We start from the raw sequence: 18,648 nt of genomic DNA on the forward strand, positions 1-18,648 counted from the left end.
AAAAAGTAATTCAAAAGATTTAATTAATTATTGATTTCGATTTAAATAAATATTATATTAAATTAAATGAAAAGTATACAAATTCTTATAATCTATAAGAAATTGATTAATATAAGGTTGTTATCGATTTTAATATAATATATTTTTGTATTGATATAGGTCTTAATTCAATTATTATATTATTTTATAGGATCATTTTTATTTAAAATTGTTTATTAAAAAACATTATAATATTTTTATATTACTATTAACTTTACTATAATTAATATAGATATAAATTTATTATATAATTTAAAAATAATCATTTTGAATAATAAAGTAATAAAGTTGTTATTCTCAATAGTGATTTTTATAAAATAAAATAAATCTATTATTTCAATAATCTATTAATATATATTCTAATAGAATTTATATATAAAATTATATATATCTCTTTTACTTCAATATTCTCCTTAAAATATAAAATATTCTATAAAAATATTTTGAAATATATAAAAAGATAATATAAAAGGAAATTGCATTTTTTCATCTCCTTTATTATTCTTTAAATAAGCTTTATAATATTCAAGACTTTGATTGTATTTCTTGATGTTTATTGTATCATTTCTTTTAATAAATTCAAAGATTTTTATAAATTATAATAAATTCTTAATTAATTAATTATCTATATAATCTTAGTTTATCCTAATAAAATCTTTGCTATCTTCCGAAGTGGATTCGAAAATGAATAAAACAATCTTCTCTTTAATAGATTTAATATTCTTTCAAATTCCTTTGAATATATAAAGGTATTATAATTGAAGGAATCATTTTGTTTAATATCCACAAATAACTAAGTAGATCAAGTTTATAAAGTCTTTTGATATAATAACTTATAGAATATAAAGAATAGAAATGAAAATAGTAATATCAAAAGATATATAGATATTATGTAATTTTAAATACTTACCAGGCTTATAACTATTATAAAAATAACTACATTATTTAATATTATTATAATAAAGAATAATAAAAATAAATAATAATATACTAAATTGATTTAAAAATTAATCAAAAAAATCAAACCTTATATATATATTTAGAATAGATAATAAGATTATCTAAATAAATAATAGTAATCTTTTTATAGATTGTAAATATGATTATTATAAACGGAGTTTTTAATAATTAATTTGATAAGAGTGTATACATCTATAAAAAAGATTATAATAATCAATATAACTTTGCAAGAAGTATACGAAGTTATAGTTATATGAGATTCACATAATATTATGCGGGATATAAGTTTTTTCTGTGATACTATATCTATATTCAAAATTATACTAATTTTAATTAAAAATATAAAAAGATTAATTTATAAGAATATACTTTTAAATATAAAAAATTATATATTTCAAATAATAAATAAAATATTAAATAAATATTAATATATGTAAAAAATTTAATTATATTAAAAATAAATGTTTATTAAATAAAAGATTTTTAATATATTATTTTAATAAAAGATTGATATTTAAATTCAATATAACGAATATTAAAAAAGAAGGAATTCTAATAAGGAAGTATTTTTTAATTGATATTATAATAAATATAAAAAGATAGATTATAATATAAGAATTTATCAAAATAATATAATAAATTCTAGATTATTATAATTTTCATAATTTTAATTAATTGATTTAATAATTATTAAATAATATAAGTTTGAAAAAGTGAATTAAGGTAAAAATAATCCATATATTGATATAACCCGCACACTGATAAATCACGTTATTATTATTATTATTATTTATAATTCAATCTCGAGCGTAGTGAGGATCGGAGGCTTGGGGGCTGGCCCTCATAAAGATCAAAGAAATAATAATAAAAGTTTATATAATATAGTTTAACACCGAGTGGCTCATATCACCGAGTGGCCCATTTCAAATATATACAAAATTCGTCTATACATAACCGTGCACTTTCTTCATTTATTAATATAATTTTATAAAATTTGAAAATATGAAATTTATTTATATAAATATCATTAAAATCTAATTTCTAATTAGAAATTCGAATTATCAAAGTAGTTATCAAAGGAATTAATTTTTTGTAACGAAAATCGTAACAATTTCCACTTTTTTTATAATACAATAGAAATATTTATATAAAAACTAGATTTCTAAAAAACTGAATTTTTATTATTATTTAATATTCTTCTCTTTTTTGAAAATAATAATTAATTATTAAAATTAGAATATTGAAAAAGGCTTAATTTTAGTATATTTTGAAATAAGTCATTCAGTGATATAGGCCACTCGGTGTTAAACTACGTTATCTTAAATAAATAAAAAAGCTTCTATGAACCCACAGTCTGAAAAATTCTTTTTCCCCAACGGCGAGTTTATTATAATATATGATTTAACCTTCTATAATGACGATCCAATGAAAATAGAATGAGAACTTATGCAAAGGTGTGAATGATGTCGTTGAACCAAACATTTGTATTGGCACGAATCAAATAGACAAGAAGTGGTAGATCGACGTGACAGGTACCAGATACATAAGCGGGGCTACCGCAATGACAGATCAAATATGATAAAGTGGGGTTAAGCAGATCAAGACAGCTTGCTTCAATGCATTTGTGATTGCCCACTGCTTGGGGACAGGTTTGGTACTCCAAATCAGACTATCGTAGCAGGGAACCAGATACTTACGATCTATTGTCCTGTGGACTATAGGGCTATCAAATACAGGAAAATCAGGGAGTAGACGGATTAAGCCGGAAAATCCTGAGAGGTTGTTTGCTTGGGTAAATTGGTGGCAGATAGCAGAATACGCGGGTTGTGAGCGTGGTGGCGGGCGAATTGGCGTTCGTGCTCACTCGTATTGAGTCCGAGTACGAAACTCCGAGTACGAGGTCGAAAATGCGACTTTCTATTCTCCAAGCGATACCCATTACAGTCGAGTCAAAAAAAAAGCAAGCCTGAGAGACTTCAGATGCCACGTCATGCAAGGGCATGATTGGATTATCATAGAATAATTTCGAGTCTTTTTCAAGGAACTTTGGTTTCCCAATCTCCACTTGTTATATGAGATAACTGCAGTCTTGTTGAAATATGGCAGATGGGGGCTTTTTGCAAAATACCTACATTTCTGAAGTTTTGTATTTCAAAGTTCTAAGTGAGCCTTCCCTACAAAACTCTGTTGACACAAAGAAACATTGCCTTAATGTTCCTTCAATTGACTATGTTCTCTTCATTTAAGTTTCTCCTTATATGCCTCGTCACTCTAAGGACAACCGCTGCACATCCCGCTACTGATGAACATAACTACTATAAAAATAACAGAGGCACATTTCAAAATCCTGCTAAAGATGTTAGACCGAAGTTCAGATACTGGTATGCTGCAATCACTGATGAGATGTGAAAGAGAAGCTCACAACACATAGGCTTCCGGATGCAAGCGTAGACCCCGCTGGCATCGCTGCTGACATCAAGGACATTGGTTCCATCGGAGCTGGGGGTATTGAAATGTGCAATTATTTCATGGTGAGCCAAACCGCAACACCGCGAACCTTGCCACTAACTTCAGACAGTATGGTGGGCAAATTGGAGAACCGGCAAGTGATTGGAGCACTTATGGTTTCGGCACGCCAGCTTACAACAAGATTCTGAATACCGCTGCTCAAGCAACGAAAGACAATGACTTGGTCATCGATCTCGCGCTGGGACCAGAATCCGGACAAGGAGTACCAGCAGAATGGGACAACCGTTAGTCAATACTATGCTCGAGTGTCTTTAATTGCTTGCTGATACTGTTTGTTGAAAGCCGGGCTTGCATACGATCTTGTATGTCAGATTGCCTGCTAATCCTTGGTAAAATACTAAAGCGTGGCAGATATCGCACAACATCAAGGTGTCTGCAGGTGATACTTACAAAGGTAAGGTCCCGGGCTACGGCAATGGGACACTGCTGTCGGTCACGACCGCTGCTATTCTTCATTCAGAAAACTACAGCACACCCAATTTAGTGGTAGGCTTGATTCCCAATGGATTCATAAACTGGACCGTTTGGAATATTTCTGCAGACAGCCTAAACGACGTGACCAGCAGAGTGCGTCCCGATGGTACCATTTCCCTTGAATTTCCGCAACATCAAACTGCGAAAGGATACTTTCTATGGGCATCTTATTTCAAGCTTTCTTCAGACCGGGCAGCAATACCTGGCTCTAGTCCGCAAAACTTTCTTCAAAATGGATCATTCGCCGTCGATCATTTTTCTACGCGTGGAGCTAAGGTAACGACAGACTTTCTTGAGAAGTATGTCCTGATAAACGGTGTAAAGGAACTTTTTCAGCAGGTGGGAAAGTATAGTACGTTCAATAAATCCATCCTTAATCAACTTTATCCTGATCTTAATATGTTAGTTTGGGAGGATAGTGTAGAGATCAAAAGTAGTCTCTATTGGACTCCGGATCTGGCCAGCACATTCAAAGAAATGCACGGATACGACATAGGAAAATATGCAATGCTTCTAGCAACTGATAATGGCCTCGGTTTCTCAACAGAGTATCCAGACAGAGTGTACACGGATGCTTTAGATCGTGGTCAAGGCTATTTGTTCGACTATAGAGCCACAATGACGACATTGCTTTCACTTTATTATGAACACCTTGTTAATTGGTCGAGGCGATATCTAGGACTGGAATTCTCAGCGCAGACGGGGTATAACCTCCCTGTGGATATGGTAAGTTCTAAACTTTGCCTTTCACTGCACTATGTTTCTAATTAATTATTGATATTACATCTAGCTTGAAGTCGTTCCAGTCGTGAGCACACCCGAAGACGAGTCACTTGGCTTCGCTTCTTCCATTGGTAAGTTAAAACAACAAGAAACATATTCTGGCTAATTTTTTACGCAGATAACTATAGGCAGTTCGTTGGGCCTGCAAATCTAGCAGGCAAAAATGTTATTTCCAACGAAATGGGTGCGATATCTCGATCAGCTTACCAGCAGCAACTTCCAGATTTATTGACCTTGGTCAAGCAAGCTTACAGCGCTGGAAATAACCAAATGGTGATACATGGAGCAACATACTCATATCAGTACCCAAACACAACTGTTCGTCTTAGAGTGGCCCTCTTGTCAATATAATTAATAACAATATTTCTCACAGTGGCCAGGCTTTACACCATTTGGCTACTTGTTTTCAGATCAACACTCGCGCCACCAGCCTGGTTGGACTAATGGATATTCCGATGTTCTTAATTATATTTCCAGAAACAACTACATTCTCCAAAGTGGGGTTCCAAAAAGGGACGTGGTATTCTGGAGTAAGAAGAGTCGTGAAGGGGAATTCATCACCCCTGTATATAATTACAATGATCTTGTCAATACTGATGGGTATCCAGATTTCCTGTTCATTTAAAATAGACACAAGCTTATTCTTGCAGGATACGGTTATGAATACCTTTCTCCAGGTAACTTCAAGCTTCCACAGGCAATAGTTCGAGATGGTGTTCTCGCACCTGATGGTCCAGCATACAAGCTATTGATTGTGCGTTCAACCGAGTTTCTTACAACAGATGGTGTCGACAATCTTGCAAAATACGCAGCACAAGGCTTGCCCATTATAATTTCTGGCGGCATACCGAACCAAATTGCATCTTCTAAGGGTCTATCAGATGCACAACAGAAATTGAAATCGCTGGCATCTCTATCAAACGTTCACTTGGTTGCAGGTGGACCGCTGGCTTCTGTAATTTCCTCCCTTGGTATTCAGCCCCTCACGAAAGTGACTGTGGACCAACCATGGTACACGTACTGGCGCGAAGTCAACAAGGGTCAAGAAGTGTACGTTTATATCTACAATGACGGCAACTCTACCTCAACAGGTAAGGTCGAGTTTGCAACTACTAATGTACCATATTTCTTTGATGCATGGAAGGGTGATCAAAGGCCTGTCACTGAATACAATTTGGGAAATCATTCCACGACCATTGCACTCACTCTCGCAGCACATCAATCTATCATTGTCGGTTTTCTGCGCGCTGAAGATAGATTAAAACGACCTCTCTATGTAAAATCCGGGCCATCCCCATCGCTCGAATACGTGTACGACGAATCTGACAACCTTATCGCCAAAGTGCCTTTCTCAAGCAGCGATCTCGTAATTGAAAATTCTAACGGCAAAAAATTCAACGTCTCATCCAAGGGAGTGGCTAAGCCATTCGCTCTATGTGACTGGACCCTTGTGGCTGAGAAATGGGGCCCCCCCAGTAACTTCGACGACGCTTCGGCTACTTCCTCGAAATTCAACACCACCTACAAGCTTCCGTCTCTTCTCTCCTGGCCTCTCATTCCTGGCCTACAAAACACTTCTGGCGTAGGATATTACAGCAACGAATTTACATGGTCTGACACTCGTGTGGGTGCGTTCATTGACTTTGGACGCGTTGTACATACTCTGCGTGTGAGTGTGAACGGTATTCAACTGCCACCACTAGATGTTACACACGCACAGGCGGATATTTCCTCTTATCTGGTAAAGGGAAAAAATACAATCAATGCTACTATTTCAACAACGTTGATAAATGGCCTTCGTCCATACTTGGAAAGACTTAAAACGAGTGGGACTGGACCCGAGATTAGCAGCCTGACTTTTGCAAGAACTGAGGTTGAAGCAGGTCTGGTGGGCGAGGTATTGATTACACCCTACGAACTCCGTAGGTGTGTTTGATATAGATGATTTAAATCTAACATTCATTTCAAATCATTCAGACTAAAAGCAGACATCTCTTCTAGTTTTCTAACTCAATCGGAATCATACTTGAGATTCATTTCACTTCATTTGAAGTTTTACGTATTCATTTAGAGATTTACCCCTTGCCTTCCATCTTTATAGGAAACTATCTCCTTCTATATTGTGAAGTACAAATTATTTGGAAAACATAGTGATTTTCAATCTTTGATAAACATTCACAAAAATAAAAATATCCCTGAGAATCACATCTCGAACCGAGGGGCTTTGGAAAACACCATCGGCGATACTAATACTATTACTAGCTACTTATCGAAATAACACTGAAATTTATTAGAACTCACAGACTAGATCAATGATTTTGATATTATTAAACATAGTTCTTTTATAAGAAATTTTAGAACCAGATTAATAAAAGTAGCCAAGCGAATATCTAGGTGTGATGTCAATGAGTCCGAGTATCACAGTGGTCACGTGATCATATGTCAACCCTCTTTTCCAACTCTGCCTGGGCAGAGTTATTCTTGGATTCACATACAATTATTAATCGTTAGGGTTTCTTTTCATGACCCCAAATTACGACCATGCTACCCTCTAAAGCAATCCAGGACCTGGTCACTATCCTACGCCACGACTTTACTGTCGAATTGAACGCTTCATTAGCTTCGTTGCCACCTCAATCTTCCCCTTGTCTGAAGATACATGCTGAGATCTGCATCGATCCATCTGTGCCACAGGGTGAGATTGGAGGATACAAGTCCCAGCCAATTTATTTAGTAAGACAGATTATCTTGTTCAGACTCATTCAATTGATACATTAGTAATCTTTCTAAAATGAGACTTAGGGCTCAATTTCTTTAGATCAAGCCGAGATCCATGGGTCCTTTAATCAACAAAGCACAACACCTGTGGCTACAGACCCTTCTCTCTTGCCTAATAATTCGATCGTGGAGGGGCTTGGATCAACTCATAATGGGCCAGAACTTTCCAACATTCACCAAACTCACCCCCTAGAGAAAAAACGAAAGACTATTGGAGGACTAACAATTAAAAGAGGCAGCTACGATGAGATGCCAGATGACTCTAGCTCATCTTCCCAAGTAGGCAGCTCGGCTGCGCGACAGTTGCAGACAGAATTCCGAGTGTTTCCTCAAAGAAAAAAGAAGAATGGCCATGGCATTCATCAACTGCAGCCATCCTCAATTGAGAAGTTCGTTGCTGGAGTATGGAAACAAATATATAGTAACGTCGAGCTTGCACCCATTTCCCTGGTACTATCACCCTAAAAGTCTCAATAAATATGTTTGAAGCCTGGACTGATGATTCTTAAAAGGATAGTAACTGTGTACCAATGATCGCGAGCGGTGGATCCAATTTCGAGGTTAGTCTGGGAATTTAATATCAAGTTCAGCCTCCTAACATCCCAATAGATGTTTCGAGCCATCAACTCGCTCTGTCTAAAAATCACAACAATAGCACGCCGTTATCGCTCCTTAGAAACGATCATTCAAGCTCACTGGGTCGACTGCTTTGACCATCGAGTCAAAGAAATTGGAATCCAAAATCCATTTCTTTCCAACACAGAAACCAAGATGCTCGCTCTCCGGGAGGCCTGCACAGTTCTTAAATGGTCAGAAAAGGAGCTAAGAAACAGACTGTAAGTTACCCTCATGTCTGAATTTATCAATTCATGATCGATGATTACATTGTCTGTATAATCCTCACTTTTCAGCGATAGAATCATCATGAAATTCGATGGTCTAAAGCAATAACTGACAAATGAAAGAGCTATCTGGCGAGGATACAAAGAAATTAAGGATGCAGGCGGCTGGGCCTGCCTGGCCTTTGCTGGCTCTGGAATTTACAGATTCTGCAAGTATCGTGTAGGCTTCGAAAAAAATCTCGTAACTAGACTCGAACGACTTCAATCTAGCTTAGAGGTAGCAGCCGATACGATCCACCCCGAATGGCGCAAACTCCTGAAATTCATAGGAATAGAATCTCAATTAGCATATACTGGGCATCCACACGACTGGGTTGTCTGCGATGCAGCAAAACCTGTTACGCTCAAATCCACCTACACAGAGTGGGACCCAGATTTCGAGTTCTCTCACGTTGAGGAGTCAATAACGGATGAAGCTGCTTGGGGTGTTGAAGACCCTCGTACCGTGGAAGTTGCTAGTACTGCATGCTGCCACGATTGCGGATACTTGCAATCGAATGACACCTCTATCAATAAATGTCGCTGCTTTCCAGAGGTGTACGGGTGCTGCAAAACAGTGCCTCCTGTACAGGTTTTTCGTACTCCACTAGGAATGAACAACGGCATTATTGCACGCTGCGTAAGTTATGCGACCCGCATAATCTCACCTTATTGAAAGTCCCGCTAACAATATATGTGCTATAGGGCTTTGCTCGCGGTTCAGCAATTGGCGAGTTTGTAGGACTGATTACCAAGGGAATGGAAGGTAAAGATGTAATGCAAAGTAAAAGCACCAAAAATCAATACCAAATATACCAAGGACGAATGGGTCCGTTCATCTTTGCCTCGATCCGTCTCGTGTATGTCTAACAGATTTGTTTCAATAGGTAACCACACGCGCTTTGTTAACCATTCCTGCGCACCGAATAGTCAATTCCAGAAATTTCACTGGCTGGGAACTGAACGTATTGTCTTGGTCTCTAAAGGAATTGAAGCCGGAAAGGAGATTACGGTAGATTACTCACATGAATATTGGAAGGGCCTCGACAAAGATTGTTTGTGCGGAGAACTGTGTTGCCGGTACGTGAGAGGGCGAGCACGTTCATCTGCCACTTAATTCGGTTACTTTACTCTTCATTAATATGTAAAGATCTTGTATCACCAGAGGTCAAATTAGAATGAATCATGATTTTTTTAACCTAATTGACCACATGTTGCTTTCATCCATAGGTGCCCTTTCGAATATTCGTACATGTTCACAATTAAGGAAGTAGGCTAGTGGAATGCTTGTATTATTTGACTATGTAGAATTGCTATAGTAATCTAAATCTAAAGCCTGAAACGGAAGATATTATATATGCACATAAGGTGCACGTGCCATATCTTTCCAACAGTACACAAAATATTGAGGACTTTCTTCTCTTTCTTATTCTCAAGTTCTAAGATTGAATCAGAATGTTTAAACTATTTCGCCACATGAAGTTTTCTTTTTATTTCATTTTGAAAAAAGATCATAATGAAAAACTACAAGAATTTAATCTTCTTGAAAAATTCCGTCCGAAAGCAAATTTCATCTTATCCTAATCTCATTCCAGATCTCATACAAAATGGAAAGAAATTGTTCAGATCCTTTCACTCTCCAACCTCTCAAGTTCCCTACCTCTCACACACTTCTCTGCATCATTTATAACCTAACAATGATAGCTCTCCTACTTCCGTCTTGATATCCCGCTCATTCTATCTCTAAATTTTCCTTATAATCTATACTCTTCCGGCGTTGATTCCTTGTGAAGTTTCGGTGCACCGCCTAAACTTGCAAGAACGACTTTGTTATTAGCTGTCAGATCATCCATAACCTCGAGCTCTGCGACAGTAAAAAATCGTGGCATAATAGCCCATCGGAAGGGGATAAGAATGCAGACTAAAATTGGAAAACCTATATAAAAAGATTGTTGTTAGTGGTTTTGAGTTTGTTAGAAGTCAGGTGACGGAAATGTACCGATTGCAGCAATAGTCAGCGAGATTGCTACTGGGGCAGCTACACCGACAATTTGACACATTAAATAGAGCCAAATTTTGCTCCTTTTGACCCGAAGGAGAGGCTCTCCTTTCTCAATGAAGCGGCGTTCACTGAAGAGAAACAGTAGCTTCTGCGTTATGCCGTTGGTCTCAATCGAACCCCACTATTTGTATTGAATCGTGGTTAGATATCTTGAAATAGGAAGGACCTTTTGTTAAGAGAGGGATGCATCTTACACCGACGACAAAGAATACTCCGCTAGATAGTGCTCGTGGTATCGTATGCAGCACGATTAGGAGGGGTCCGGTCATGGTACCAATTATGCCAAGACCCATCAAAAAATGTGAAACGCGCTGCTCAACTACACTTGCGGCTCTGACGATTGGGTGACGGATTTCGTTATCCGAGCCTTCTTCCGTGGCAACAATCTTCACTTCAGTTTTGTAGGCTGTAAGTGATTCTGTGTGTACAGGTGCCTGCGAACAATGTCAGAAGTTAATGTCTTGAGAGGTCGAAATTGAACTTACTTGTGGCACGAGGCCATTTGGAAGCGGTATGCCTAGAATTCCTGCAATAAATGTCGTGCAGCCGAGCAGGAAAAAGTCCCAGTGAAAGCCGCCTGGCTTCTTAAGAGGAAATTGCTTTGCTTGTGCAGTCAAACTACTAACATTCTATTAAAAAAATCAACTCTGTGAACCAAGACCCGAGGAACAAATACAAACATGATCGTAATAGAATAGAAGCATAACCAGGAACCCAAATGGCATAGCGGCAAATATCCATTTCACATCAAGATTCCAGAAATCTATAAGCCAATTTCGAGGCTGCGTTGGATAGAAGGAGCGACTAACGGGTAGGACACTGATATTTGCTCTTTTGATTGTTCCTGGAATGTGGGAAAATCCAACCCAGAAGATAGTAGCAATCTGGAAAGATTGTCAGAAAAAGACTCGAATCTTTGCAGGCAACATTTTTGTTGAAACTCACAGGATATGCATAGTCAGCAAGTATTCCTCGAGCCCATGGCTTTGCCAGCGTTCCACGACCAAGCTTCTCTAAGGTATAAACGGTGCCAAAATAGAGGATTGCAATAATGCAGCTTAGATACCCATCCACACTTCCGTATGAATTGAACAAGCTGACAAGCTCCTCAACTCCCTTAACTGCATTACACTAAGTACTAAGTTTTAGAATTTCAAGTATAGAGGAACTCACTCATGTAGATAATACCAACATACATGCCAAAGGCTTCGCTAGAGAAGTCGGTAACATAACGCATGTAATCACAAAGATTCCAGATGGCAACTAACCAATGCCAGATTGCGGCCCAAATGGCGGTCCAAGCCATAAATTGGGGATATACAGAGACATCATACATCTTGATGATGTCGTATATGGTGTAATTGAACAACGAGATCAAACCGGTGATGCCAACGATCGTCAAAGGCTGTGCGGCAATAGTACTGAACACCATTGCCGCGAGAGCGGATGAAAAAAGTGATTCGTTGATTCCGTAGAAACCACCAGTTCGACGGCTCATATCCAACGTGTAGGCTAAGGCAGGTAGAAGGCTTTTTACACATTATCAGTATGGATTTTTAAAAAAGGGGGGTTCTTTTTGATCAGCAATGTCTTGGGGGCTCGAACTTTACAAAGTACATTCGCACAGTACTCGCAACAGTGCGGTAAGTTACAGCATCTGAAATATCGCTCCGATAATATGGCAGTCGACGGCGAATATCATAATACATTCCTAGACCAGGACGCAAGATTCGGAACCGTCTCCATCCCGTTAAACCATCGAATTTGTAGTTGTCAGTATATTGGGATGAATTTGAGTTTTGTTGCTGTGGCCTGAAGGACATCTTTTCTTCGGTGGGTAGCTCTGCTGTTACTATGTTGTCTGCCGAGTGATCTGGACCGCTACTCGAAAGGCCGTCGACCGATGTAACATTAGATCTCCGCATTTTTGAAGAGTTCCAGTAAACACAATTGGAGAGTGTAAAGCAATTTTCAATAACATGGGAAGAGAGGACTAGAAGTGGGAGTGATGAATGATACTTTATAAGTGAAAAGAGAATCCTATCCTTGAGGTATTAGGGGGAATGTGTGAATGCCAAGCCGCTAATATCTTGACGGGCTCTTCACCACCTAAACCAAATACATCATCCACCCTCGTACTATCTATTCTATGCTACGAGTTACAACTTATTAATCTGTGCTGGATAACCATGGATTACAATTGATTGTACCAAATTTGACGTTTCGAAAATCATTAGTTCCGATGCATGGTGGCGGATGCAAGTCTGAAAACTACGTTAGAACGTCATTTTTCTGCTTGGGCAGAATGACATACTCGCTTACTTTGGTGTTCTTGAACTCAGGCTGGCCAGGAAAACACCAACCCCATAAAATATTTTCATAGGCTCCAATTTACGTTACCACTAATAAACCTATACGCAATCGCCCCATTTTGAAAAGCGCAGCAATTCGCTCGCACTCTGAGTGACGATTTGCTGTAAATAAGAACTTTGATTACTTGTGAGATTCACTACCAAAGTACAAGAGCCCTACTCTCGGGGCTCTATACACTGAATACTGGTTCATGTCATCTTGGTAATGCCGTCAAGTGGCGTTTCATACGAACCATAATATGAGGGATTGTTAGGGAGGGCATAACCCAACTGAACTCACATAAGGGAGCGGAACATATGTTCACTTTTGTCTAGAGCCAAATCAATTTGATAGATCTCCAATTTCCGACCAAGAAAACCATGCCTAGCGAAATAATACTTTAGATTCCAACTCTTTAAGCGAGCATGTTAATATTTTGGATGAAGTTTCTGATGTAGTCCGCTCAATATCGAAATACGTACTTAATCAGCTGACTTAACCTGATTGGAAAGAAATTGGTAATGAAATAATGACTTGAATTAGAGTACGATATGCGATATGGGAGTAAGGGTGAATATTTTCGAGAAAGGGGATAACGTGGTGCTGGACAAATGGTAAGAATAAATAGGAAAAATCGAGGAAAAGGAGGTGAACAAAAGGTACGGAAAGAAAAGCAATGCGCCACAGAAAAGTGAGGAAGAGAACAGAGGTAGCAATAAAACAAAACCATTAGAATTTTTCGAAAGTGGTATCTTGCTTCCTTTAGTCCATATTATGAATAATAATCAAATTGCTGATACAATTCCCCGTGAGGTTACTTCGATGAAGCACGAAAATGAAAGTCTTGCCCTCAAATTACAAGAAAGCCTGTAGTTAAATTTGTCAGGCTACTTCATTGCCTACAAGCATTACTTGATTGAGAATTTACAGAAATTCCAGACCACCAGAAAAAAATCAGATTTTACAGGCTTAATTGAATGACGTCTTTTTCGAGGACGCGGTTTTTGATGAAGTTAATGATCACAGATTCAATATGAAATCCTTTAAGATATTTTAGTCTGCCCTATTGAGCCTGATATAAATGCTTTCTCTCCTCTTTGCACCATTAAAAAGTATCTCTCCTTCCGCATACCACAACATAAAAACACGCAAGCTCAGAGTAGTCGGCTATTAAGAAAAAAGATCACTCGATTTACATGTGTTACACACCTCTACTGAGATTTTGTTTTTCAATCTCATTCGACATACGGTTTCTGCGGAGAGAGAACCAGTAACGGATACAAGCATTCCTACCGTGGTATTCCTTCACCCCCTTCACCCTTCCTCAACCCGACTCCCTAATAGCGTGCACACTCATGATGGGAAAGCTTACTTGTCTAATTTCACTGCTGGCTAGATCACTACAATAGCTGCATTATTATACTTTCTTTCTCTTAGCGGTTTGAATTGACAGAGTCAGGCCAGTATAAAAATGAAAAGGACAAAATAAAATCTCAATTAGATATTGAAAGCTACATTGGTCCTCAGTTTTACTGAGATATGTCTAGTCTTGATTCATTTAGATGCATGTAAAAATATTTACTTGCAATCCCACATTCACAATACTTTTTGGGGCAGCGCAAATCAATTTTGTGAGTTAATACGAGAAAGGAGGGCTGATCTTTTATACACATTCCCTGAGTTGATGATCACTGGCTCAATTGTGTAGTCCTTACATGTGTGGTAAAAGAGTCAATCATTCCTTGGATCTGGGGGTTGGCATTAGGAATGCACCAACGTCTCTAAAACCTTCAATGACAAATGAAGAGAGATCGTTTCTACGCCAAGCCGGAGATAAGTTTCAATCTTGTAATACCTTCCTTGGCTTGTTCGAGATGACTTCATCGAGATCAACGTTGTACTTCTGTAAGTAGTAAGTGATTACGTTGAAACACATCAACATAACCCATCATCAGTCGTATATGGTACTCATGACCCTGACGAAAGCATTCCTGTGGTTCATCAGTAACTATATTTCAAGTGAGATCAACTCTAAATTGAGCTTTGAGCGCAAAAAAATAACACTTTCTCAATACGAGGTCCATAGCCACCGTGATTTCAAAAAAGGGAGAAAAGAATGTGATACTCTCGTGAGCAAAATACAAAGAATGGAAAAAGCTCAGAAGACGAGAGAATAATGTCTTAATTTCATGAGTTAAGGGATAGCAAACCAGCTTCCCTTCCCCTATATATTTTGCGAGCTTTCCGTTCTGTCTAGCCATCAATCACACCATCCTTGACCTCACTCACACAATTCATATCAAAAACCATCCATTACAAGCTCAAACCAAAATCCAAAATGCAATTTTACGTCCCAGTTGTTCTGGCCTTTCTCGCCGGCAGTGCCACTGCGCAAGTTAGAAGGTGCCCCTTCAATGGAGGTAGTATTCCCTTTGGTCAATATGTCTGTTCGGGACCTCGTGTAAACGGATTTCCAGGAAATGGTATTGTAAGTTTTATTCAATTATACAAAGAATCTGCCTTTCCTTGATGGATCATTGAATGCTGACAAAATGCAGTCACAATGTGCTATAAGCGGGCAGATTGTGCAGATTGGTAGTGGTCCATGTCCCCATTACTGCAACTACATTTCAGGAATCCCATATTGCTTCTAATGTAAGATTACGTACTTTTGAGAATTGTGTAAAATTCGCTAATTGCTTTGCAGTTTTCTGTTGGCAGTAAATCATCAATGTTTTGATGATTGGAAATGAATTCGGCGGAGGGCGAAGACGGAGTTTTATTTTTTATTCTCAGATTGAAGGTGGATTTCGTTCGGGATGGCACAAGTAAAATAGGACTACCAACGAAATGGTTTATTTGGCGAATTTGAATTAATTGATTTTGGGCAGCTCCTAGATGAATGCTGACTAACTTCCTATCTCACTTGCTACTACAAATTGCTCAATTAACCATGGTATGTGACTGTTGAGTGAGACCTGATGATGACGTACGAGTACTTTAATGCAATTGAAAAATAGAAAACATGAATATTTCGGGACTAGATATTGATACAAATGAGAAGATTTGCAAAAGACCGCTAGTGAGGTCATCTTGGTAGCATTGAACATAAAGCTCAGGGTAATTCAAAAAGCGAACGGTGATGATTGTCTAACTTGTCATACAGAGCGCAATGGTAAGCTTTGCTGCTTTTTCTTTATTAGGGGGCAGGAAAGAAATTGAATATTTCTGGAAGATAATTTCGATATTTATTGCTTCTTAGGCAGGCACAACAAAATGAACAAATAGCTCCGCAAATTTTTCGTTACTATTCCACGCCAATACAGGCCAACCAATTTCTAGACAGAACAGTAAGGGCTGCGAGAATCTTCTCTAAATCCTCCACTGAGTATTCTGAGCTTGAACCACGGGAAGGCCATATCTCACAAGCATTGAGAATAGTAAGAATTTGCATACTTGCAAGTCCCGGATGCACAGCATTGAGAACCCGTAAATCCAGTTCCACCACATTGGCTGTATAGAGCACCGCACTAAATTACGTCTTGAATCAGTAATTTTTCTATGACAATCTAGAAATTCCAATAAAAACATAACTTACGGTGCCACCTGGTGATGTTGTAGGAGAAGTAGTGGGAGCCGAGGTAGGACTTCCACTATCACCACCTCCCGTTGAACTTCCAACAGTTATATCAGATGATCCACTAGAGAAGTAACCTTCTGTTGCGACTATCATGTAATCGAATGTACCCATGTTCATTCCTAGTGCTTTCCAAGCATTAAAATGATTTCCGGTCGTTACGGTACCACCAGTTCGCTTTGTCTGTCGAACAGACCAATATTGATAAAAGGTAGCAGTACCAATGATAGATGGTTGATTGACGCGTTGGGTTTGGTAGATCTTATCTGGAAATTATTCCATCAGTCGCTGGGTAGTTAGGTATGAGACTGCAATTGTCCTTCGCAAGTCAAAGGTGGCAATACTGTAAAATTTTGGGAGAATATAGAAGTGACAGAAGTTTGACTTACAAGTTGCTCCGTCACTAACCACGGTACCTTTCAAGGTAGCTCCAGTGCTTGGATCATATGTACCGAAGTTCTCGACAACATAGTATTCAATAAGAGGTGATGTTGTCCAGCCATAGAGAGAAAGATAGCTGTTGCCATTTGGACTGTACGTGCCACTATAGGTAACAGCCCTACAGGTAATTAAGATAGATGTTAGCAGATGCAATAATCTTAGTCATGATAGAAGATCAAGAGAACTTTTAAACCAACTTAGCACTTCCAGGATTCCAGCCCTTTCCACCAACAAGATTGCCATTTCCTGACCATTGAAGTTTGTACTCGCCACCAGCACCATTTGTATAAGTAACATCTGCACCTCCATCTGTCCAGAAGGAATAGTAGTATCCACCTAATCAGGAAGGTCAACATAAAGAAAACTACTCGGGGGAATATGGATACAAACCACTGGTTCCAGTAGAGCTAGGTGTCCCACTTCGATCGACGAGCTCAAAACTTGAGTTGGCTGGATATGTTAAGACTCTCGTGACAGCAGCAAGAGTAATGAGAAAAGCTTTGTATGATACCATGATGACTATGAAGACCGATATTGTGATGGTTATACGGTTCGAATGGTTGATGTTGAGCCATGGACTTGATGGGGGAACTATCTTGCTTTATACATTGTAAGAATCAGCTAAGGAGGCGACATATCTGCTCAGTAAACACTAAGCATCACTCCATTCATCAATGAACGAATTGGGTGATATTTAGACCAGTCCGTTTGTCCGAAAGAAATTGGATATAGGTGTTATTGCATGTTCCCCGCAGGTGAGAATCATCGACGGTAACCTTTTTGAAGTTTGATAGTCACAAGATATTAGGATTTTGAGGTACAGCGCCAATCATGCACCCCGCAATGCAGTTAAACAACCAATTCTTACATGTTAAAGTAGACTAGACCCTATAATATAAGGATGGTATTGCCCGGGTAGAATTGATAGCAATATCCAGGCTCTTTGGATAAATTGGGCGGGTAAATGGAACTCTGCCATTGCCCGTAAAGCCGACTGTGATTATGGATATTTTTATACCAAATAACTCAACGAATTGTCTTGTGAAACAGATGAAGAGAACTAGTTGGCATAAGAAGGTTCACTGACGCCCTAAAAGAACTGATGTTTATGGGGTAATTTTTTTAAATTGGTATGCACTGTCGCCAAGAACGCGACAGAAACCAGATGTACGATTAATGTATCACTCATGCCTAATCTTTACCCTGAAAAGCAGCATACCATTTAACCATTCTGATATTCATAATGGTTTATGTTTAATCAGGATTGACGCCTTCATCACGGCCTAGAATCTCTTCATCCAATGCAATGTGGCTAATAAATGGCAGCATCATAAGAGCTCTTCCTTTCCACGCGGTCATGAAGAGATTGAACTGAAAGTAGAAAAAACGTCTTAGATAGATAAATATCGTAGGTTAGTCAAATAGGTATCAAGGTTGAATCTTGAATGTGACTTTCCTCGGACAACGATAAAGCACTGATTCTCGAACACGCCTGCCTGGCATTAACTGTAACACGGCATTTCAAAATACCAGGCAGAATGAATACAAGAGTAGCTTGTCGGAGAGGCAATTTCAGAGAAGAGAGAGGGGGGGCAGCAAAATATGGAGATAGTCTAACTGGGAGGTCTTCGCAAATATTTCAAGGCGCTCACTATGCTCGCTCGTGGTCGAGACAACACGCGAAACTCAAAATTGTGTCCATCTTCAAGACC

The 18,648-nt window shown here is 38.4% G+C and overlaps 5 protein-coding genes across 5 annotated transcripts; 3 read left to right on the plus strand and 2 right to left on the minus strand.

Moving 5' to 3' along the window:
* The first annotated feature begins 3,073 nt into the window (after positions 1 to 3,073).
* On the plus strand, positions 3,074 to 6,877 carry BCIN_12g00050 (hypothetical protein). The gene is made up of 10 exons (XM_024696154.1): positions 3,074 to 3,380; positions 3,431 to 3,530; positions 3,578 to 3,752; positions 3,811 to 3,830; positions 3,880 to 4,354; positions 4,409 to 4,728; positions 4,793 to 4,856; positions 4,904 to 5,103; positions 5,159 to 5,385; positions 5,436 to 6,877. Exons 1-10 carry the CDS (start codon positions 3,211 to 3,213, stop codon positions 5,446 to 5,448), a joined length of 1,764 nt encoding a protein of 587 aa, XP_024551960.1. The 5' UTR covers positions 3,074 to 3,210; the 3' UTR covers positions 5,449 to 6,877.
* Positions 6,878 to 7,291: 414 nt separating this feature from the next.
* BCIN_12g00060 (hypothetical protein) lies at positions 7,292 to 9,641 on the plus strand. Its single transcript, XM_024696155.1, has 7 exons — positions 7,292 to 7,518; positions 7,588 to 8,013; positions 8,076 to 8,123; positions 8,173 to 8,399; positions 8,529 to 9,084; positions 9,150 to 9,273; positions 9,332 to 9,641. The coding sequence occupies exons 1-7, from the start codon at positions 7,327 to 7,329 to the stop codon at positions 9,559 to 9,561; spliced, it is 1,803 nt and encodes a 600-aa protein (XP_024551961.1). The 5' UTR covers positions 7,292 to 7,326; the 3' UTR covers positions 9,562 to 9,641.
* Positions 9,642 to 9,900: 259 nt separating this feature from the next.
* Positions 9,901 to 12,500, minus strand: BCIN_12g00070 (hypothetical protein). Its single transcript, XM_024696156.1, has 8 exons — positions 12,112 to 12,500; positions 11,680 to 12,035; positions 11,452 to 11,627; positions 11,187 to 11,390; positions 10,992 to 11,135; positions 10,701 to 10,940; positions 10,444 to 10,627; positions 9,901 to 10,380 (listed from the first exon to the last, which is right to left on the minus strand). The coding sequence occupies exons 1-8, from the start codon at positions 12,429 to 12,431 to the stop codon at positions 10,199 to 10,201; spliced, it is 1,806 nt and encodes a 601-aa protein (XP_024551962.1). The 5' UTR covers positions 12,432 to 12,500; the 3' UTR covers positions 9,901 to 10,198.
* Positions 12,501 to 15,114: 2,614 nt separating this feature from the next.
* Positions 15,115 to 15,783, plus strand: BCIN_12g00080 (hypothetical protein). Its single transcript, XM_024696157.1, has 3 exons — positions 15,115 to 15,346; positions 15,417 to 15,513; positions 15,566 to 15,783. Exons 1-2 carry the CDS (start codon positions 15,197 to 15,199, stop codon positions 15,510 to 15,512), a joined length of 246 nt encoding a protein of 81 aa, XP_024551963.1. The 5' UTR covers positions 15,115 to 15,196; the 3' UTR covers position 15,513; positions 15,566 to 15,783.
* Positions 15,784 to 16,031: 248 nt separating this feature from the next.
* BCIN_12g00090 (hypothetical protein) lies at positions 16,032 to 17,825 on the minus strand. Its single transcript, XM_001557958.2, has 5 exons — positions 17,327 to 17,825; positions 17,134 to 17,272; positions 16,885 to 17,054; positions 16,457 to 16,761; positions 16,032 to 16,388 (listed from the first exon to the last, which is right to left on the minus strand). Exons 1-5 carry the CDS (start codon positions 17,448 to 17,450, stop codon positions 16,281 to 16,283), a joined length of 846 nt encoding a protein of 281 aa, XP_001558008.1. The 5' UTR covers positions 17,451 to 17,825; the 3' UTR covers positions 16,032 to 16,280.
* Between the last annotated feature and the right edge of the window lie 823 nt (positions 17,826 to 18,648).

This window comes from Botrytis cinerea, chromosome 12 (genome assembly GCF_000143535.2).
Source record: "Botrytis cinerea B05.10 chromosome 12, complete sequence".
Classification (NCBI taxonomy): Eukaryota; Fungi; Ascomycota; class Leotiomycetes; order Helotiales; family Sclerotiniaceae; genus Botrytis; species Botrytis cinerea.

Bases quoted from the DNA above. Each gene is read 5' to 3' on its own strand.
- BCIN_12g00060 (XM_024696155.1), top strand. From the start codon at position 7,327: ATGCTACCCTCTAAAGCAATCCAGGACCTGGTCACTATCCTACGCCAC. The intron at 8,014-8,075 runs GTACTATCACCC...GATTCTTAAAAG, and splicing joins AGCTTGCACCCATTTCCCTG to GATAGTAACTGTGTACCAAT. The intron at 9,274-9,331 runs GTCCGTTCATCT...TTGTTTCAATAG, and splicing joins AATATACCAAGGACGAATGG to GTAACCACACGCGCTTTGTT.
- BCIN_12g00070 (XM_024696156.1), bottom strand. From the start codon at position 12,431: ATGCGGAGATCTAATGTTACATCGGTCGACGGCCTTTCGAGTAGCGGT. The intron at 11,391-11,451 runs GTGAGTTTCAAC...CAATCTTTCCAG, and splicing joins TTGCTGACTATGCATATCCT to ATTGCTACTATCTTCTGGGT. The intron at 11,136-11,186 runs GTTTGTATTTGT...TTTTTTTAATAG, and splicing joins TTCTATTCTATTACGATCAT to AATGTTAGTAGTTTGACTGC.
- BCIN_12g00080 (XM_024696157.1), top strand. From the start codon at position 15,197: ATGCAATTTTACGTCCCAGTTGTTCTGGCCTTTCTCGCCGGCAGTGCC. The intron at 15,347-15,416 runs GTAAGTTTTATT...GACAAAATGCAG, and splicing joins GATTTCCAGGAAATGGTATT to TCACAATGTGCTATAAGCGG.
- BCIN_12g00050 (XM_024696154.1), top strand. From the start codon at position 3,211: ATGTTCCTTCAATTGACTATGTTCTCTTCATTTAAGTTTCTCCTTATA. The intron at 3,831-3,879 runs GTATGTCAGATT...AAAGCGTGGCAG, and splicing joins CCGGGCTTGCATACGATCTT to ATATCGCACAACATCAAGGT. The intron at 4,857-4,903 runs GTAAGTTAAAAC...TTTTTTACGCAG, and splicing joins TGGCTTCGCTTCTTCCATTG to ATAACTATAGGCAGTTCGTT.
- BCIN_12g00090 (XM_001557958.2), bottom strand. From the start codon at position 17,450: ATGGTATCATACAAAGCTTTTCTCATTACTCTTGCTGCTGTCACGAGA. The intron at 17,273-17,326 runs GTTTGTATCCAT...CTTCCTGATTAG, and splicing joins TAGCTCTACTGGAACCAGTG to GTGGATACTACTATTCCTTC. The intron at 17,055-17,133 runs GTTGGTTTAAAA...AATTACCTGTAG, and splicing joins TGGAATCCTGGAAGTGCTAA to GGCTGTTACCTATAGTGGCA.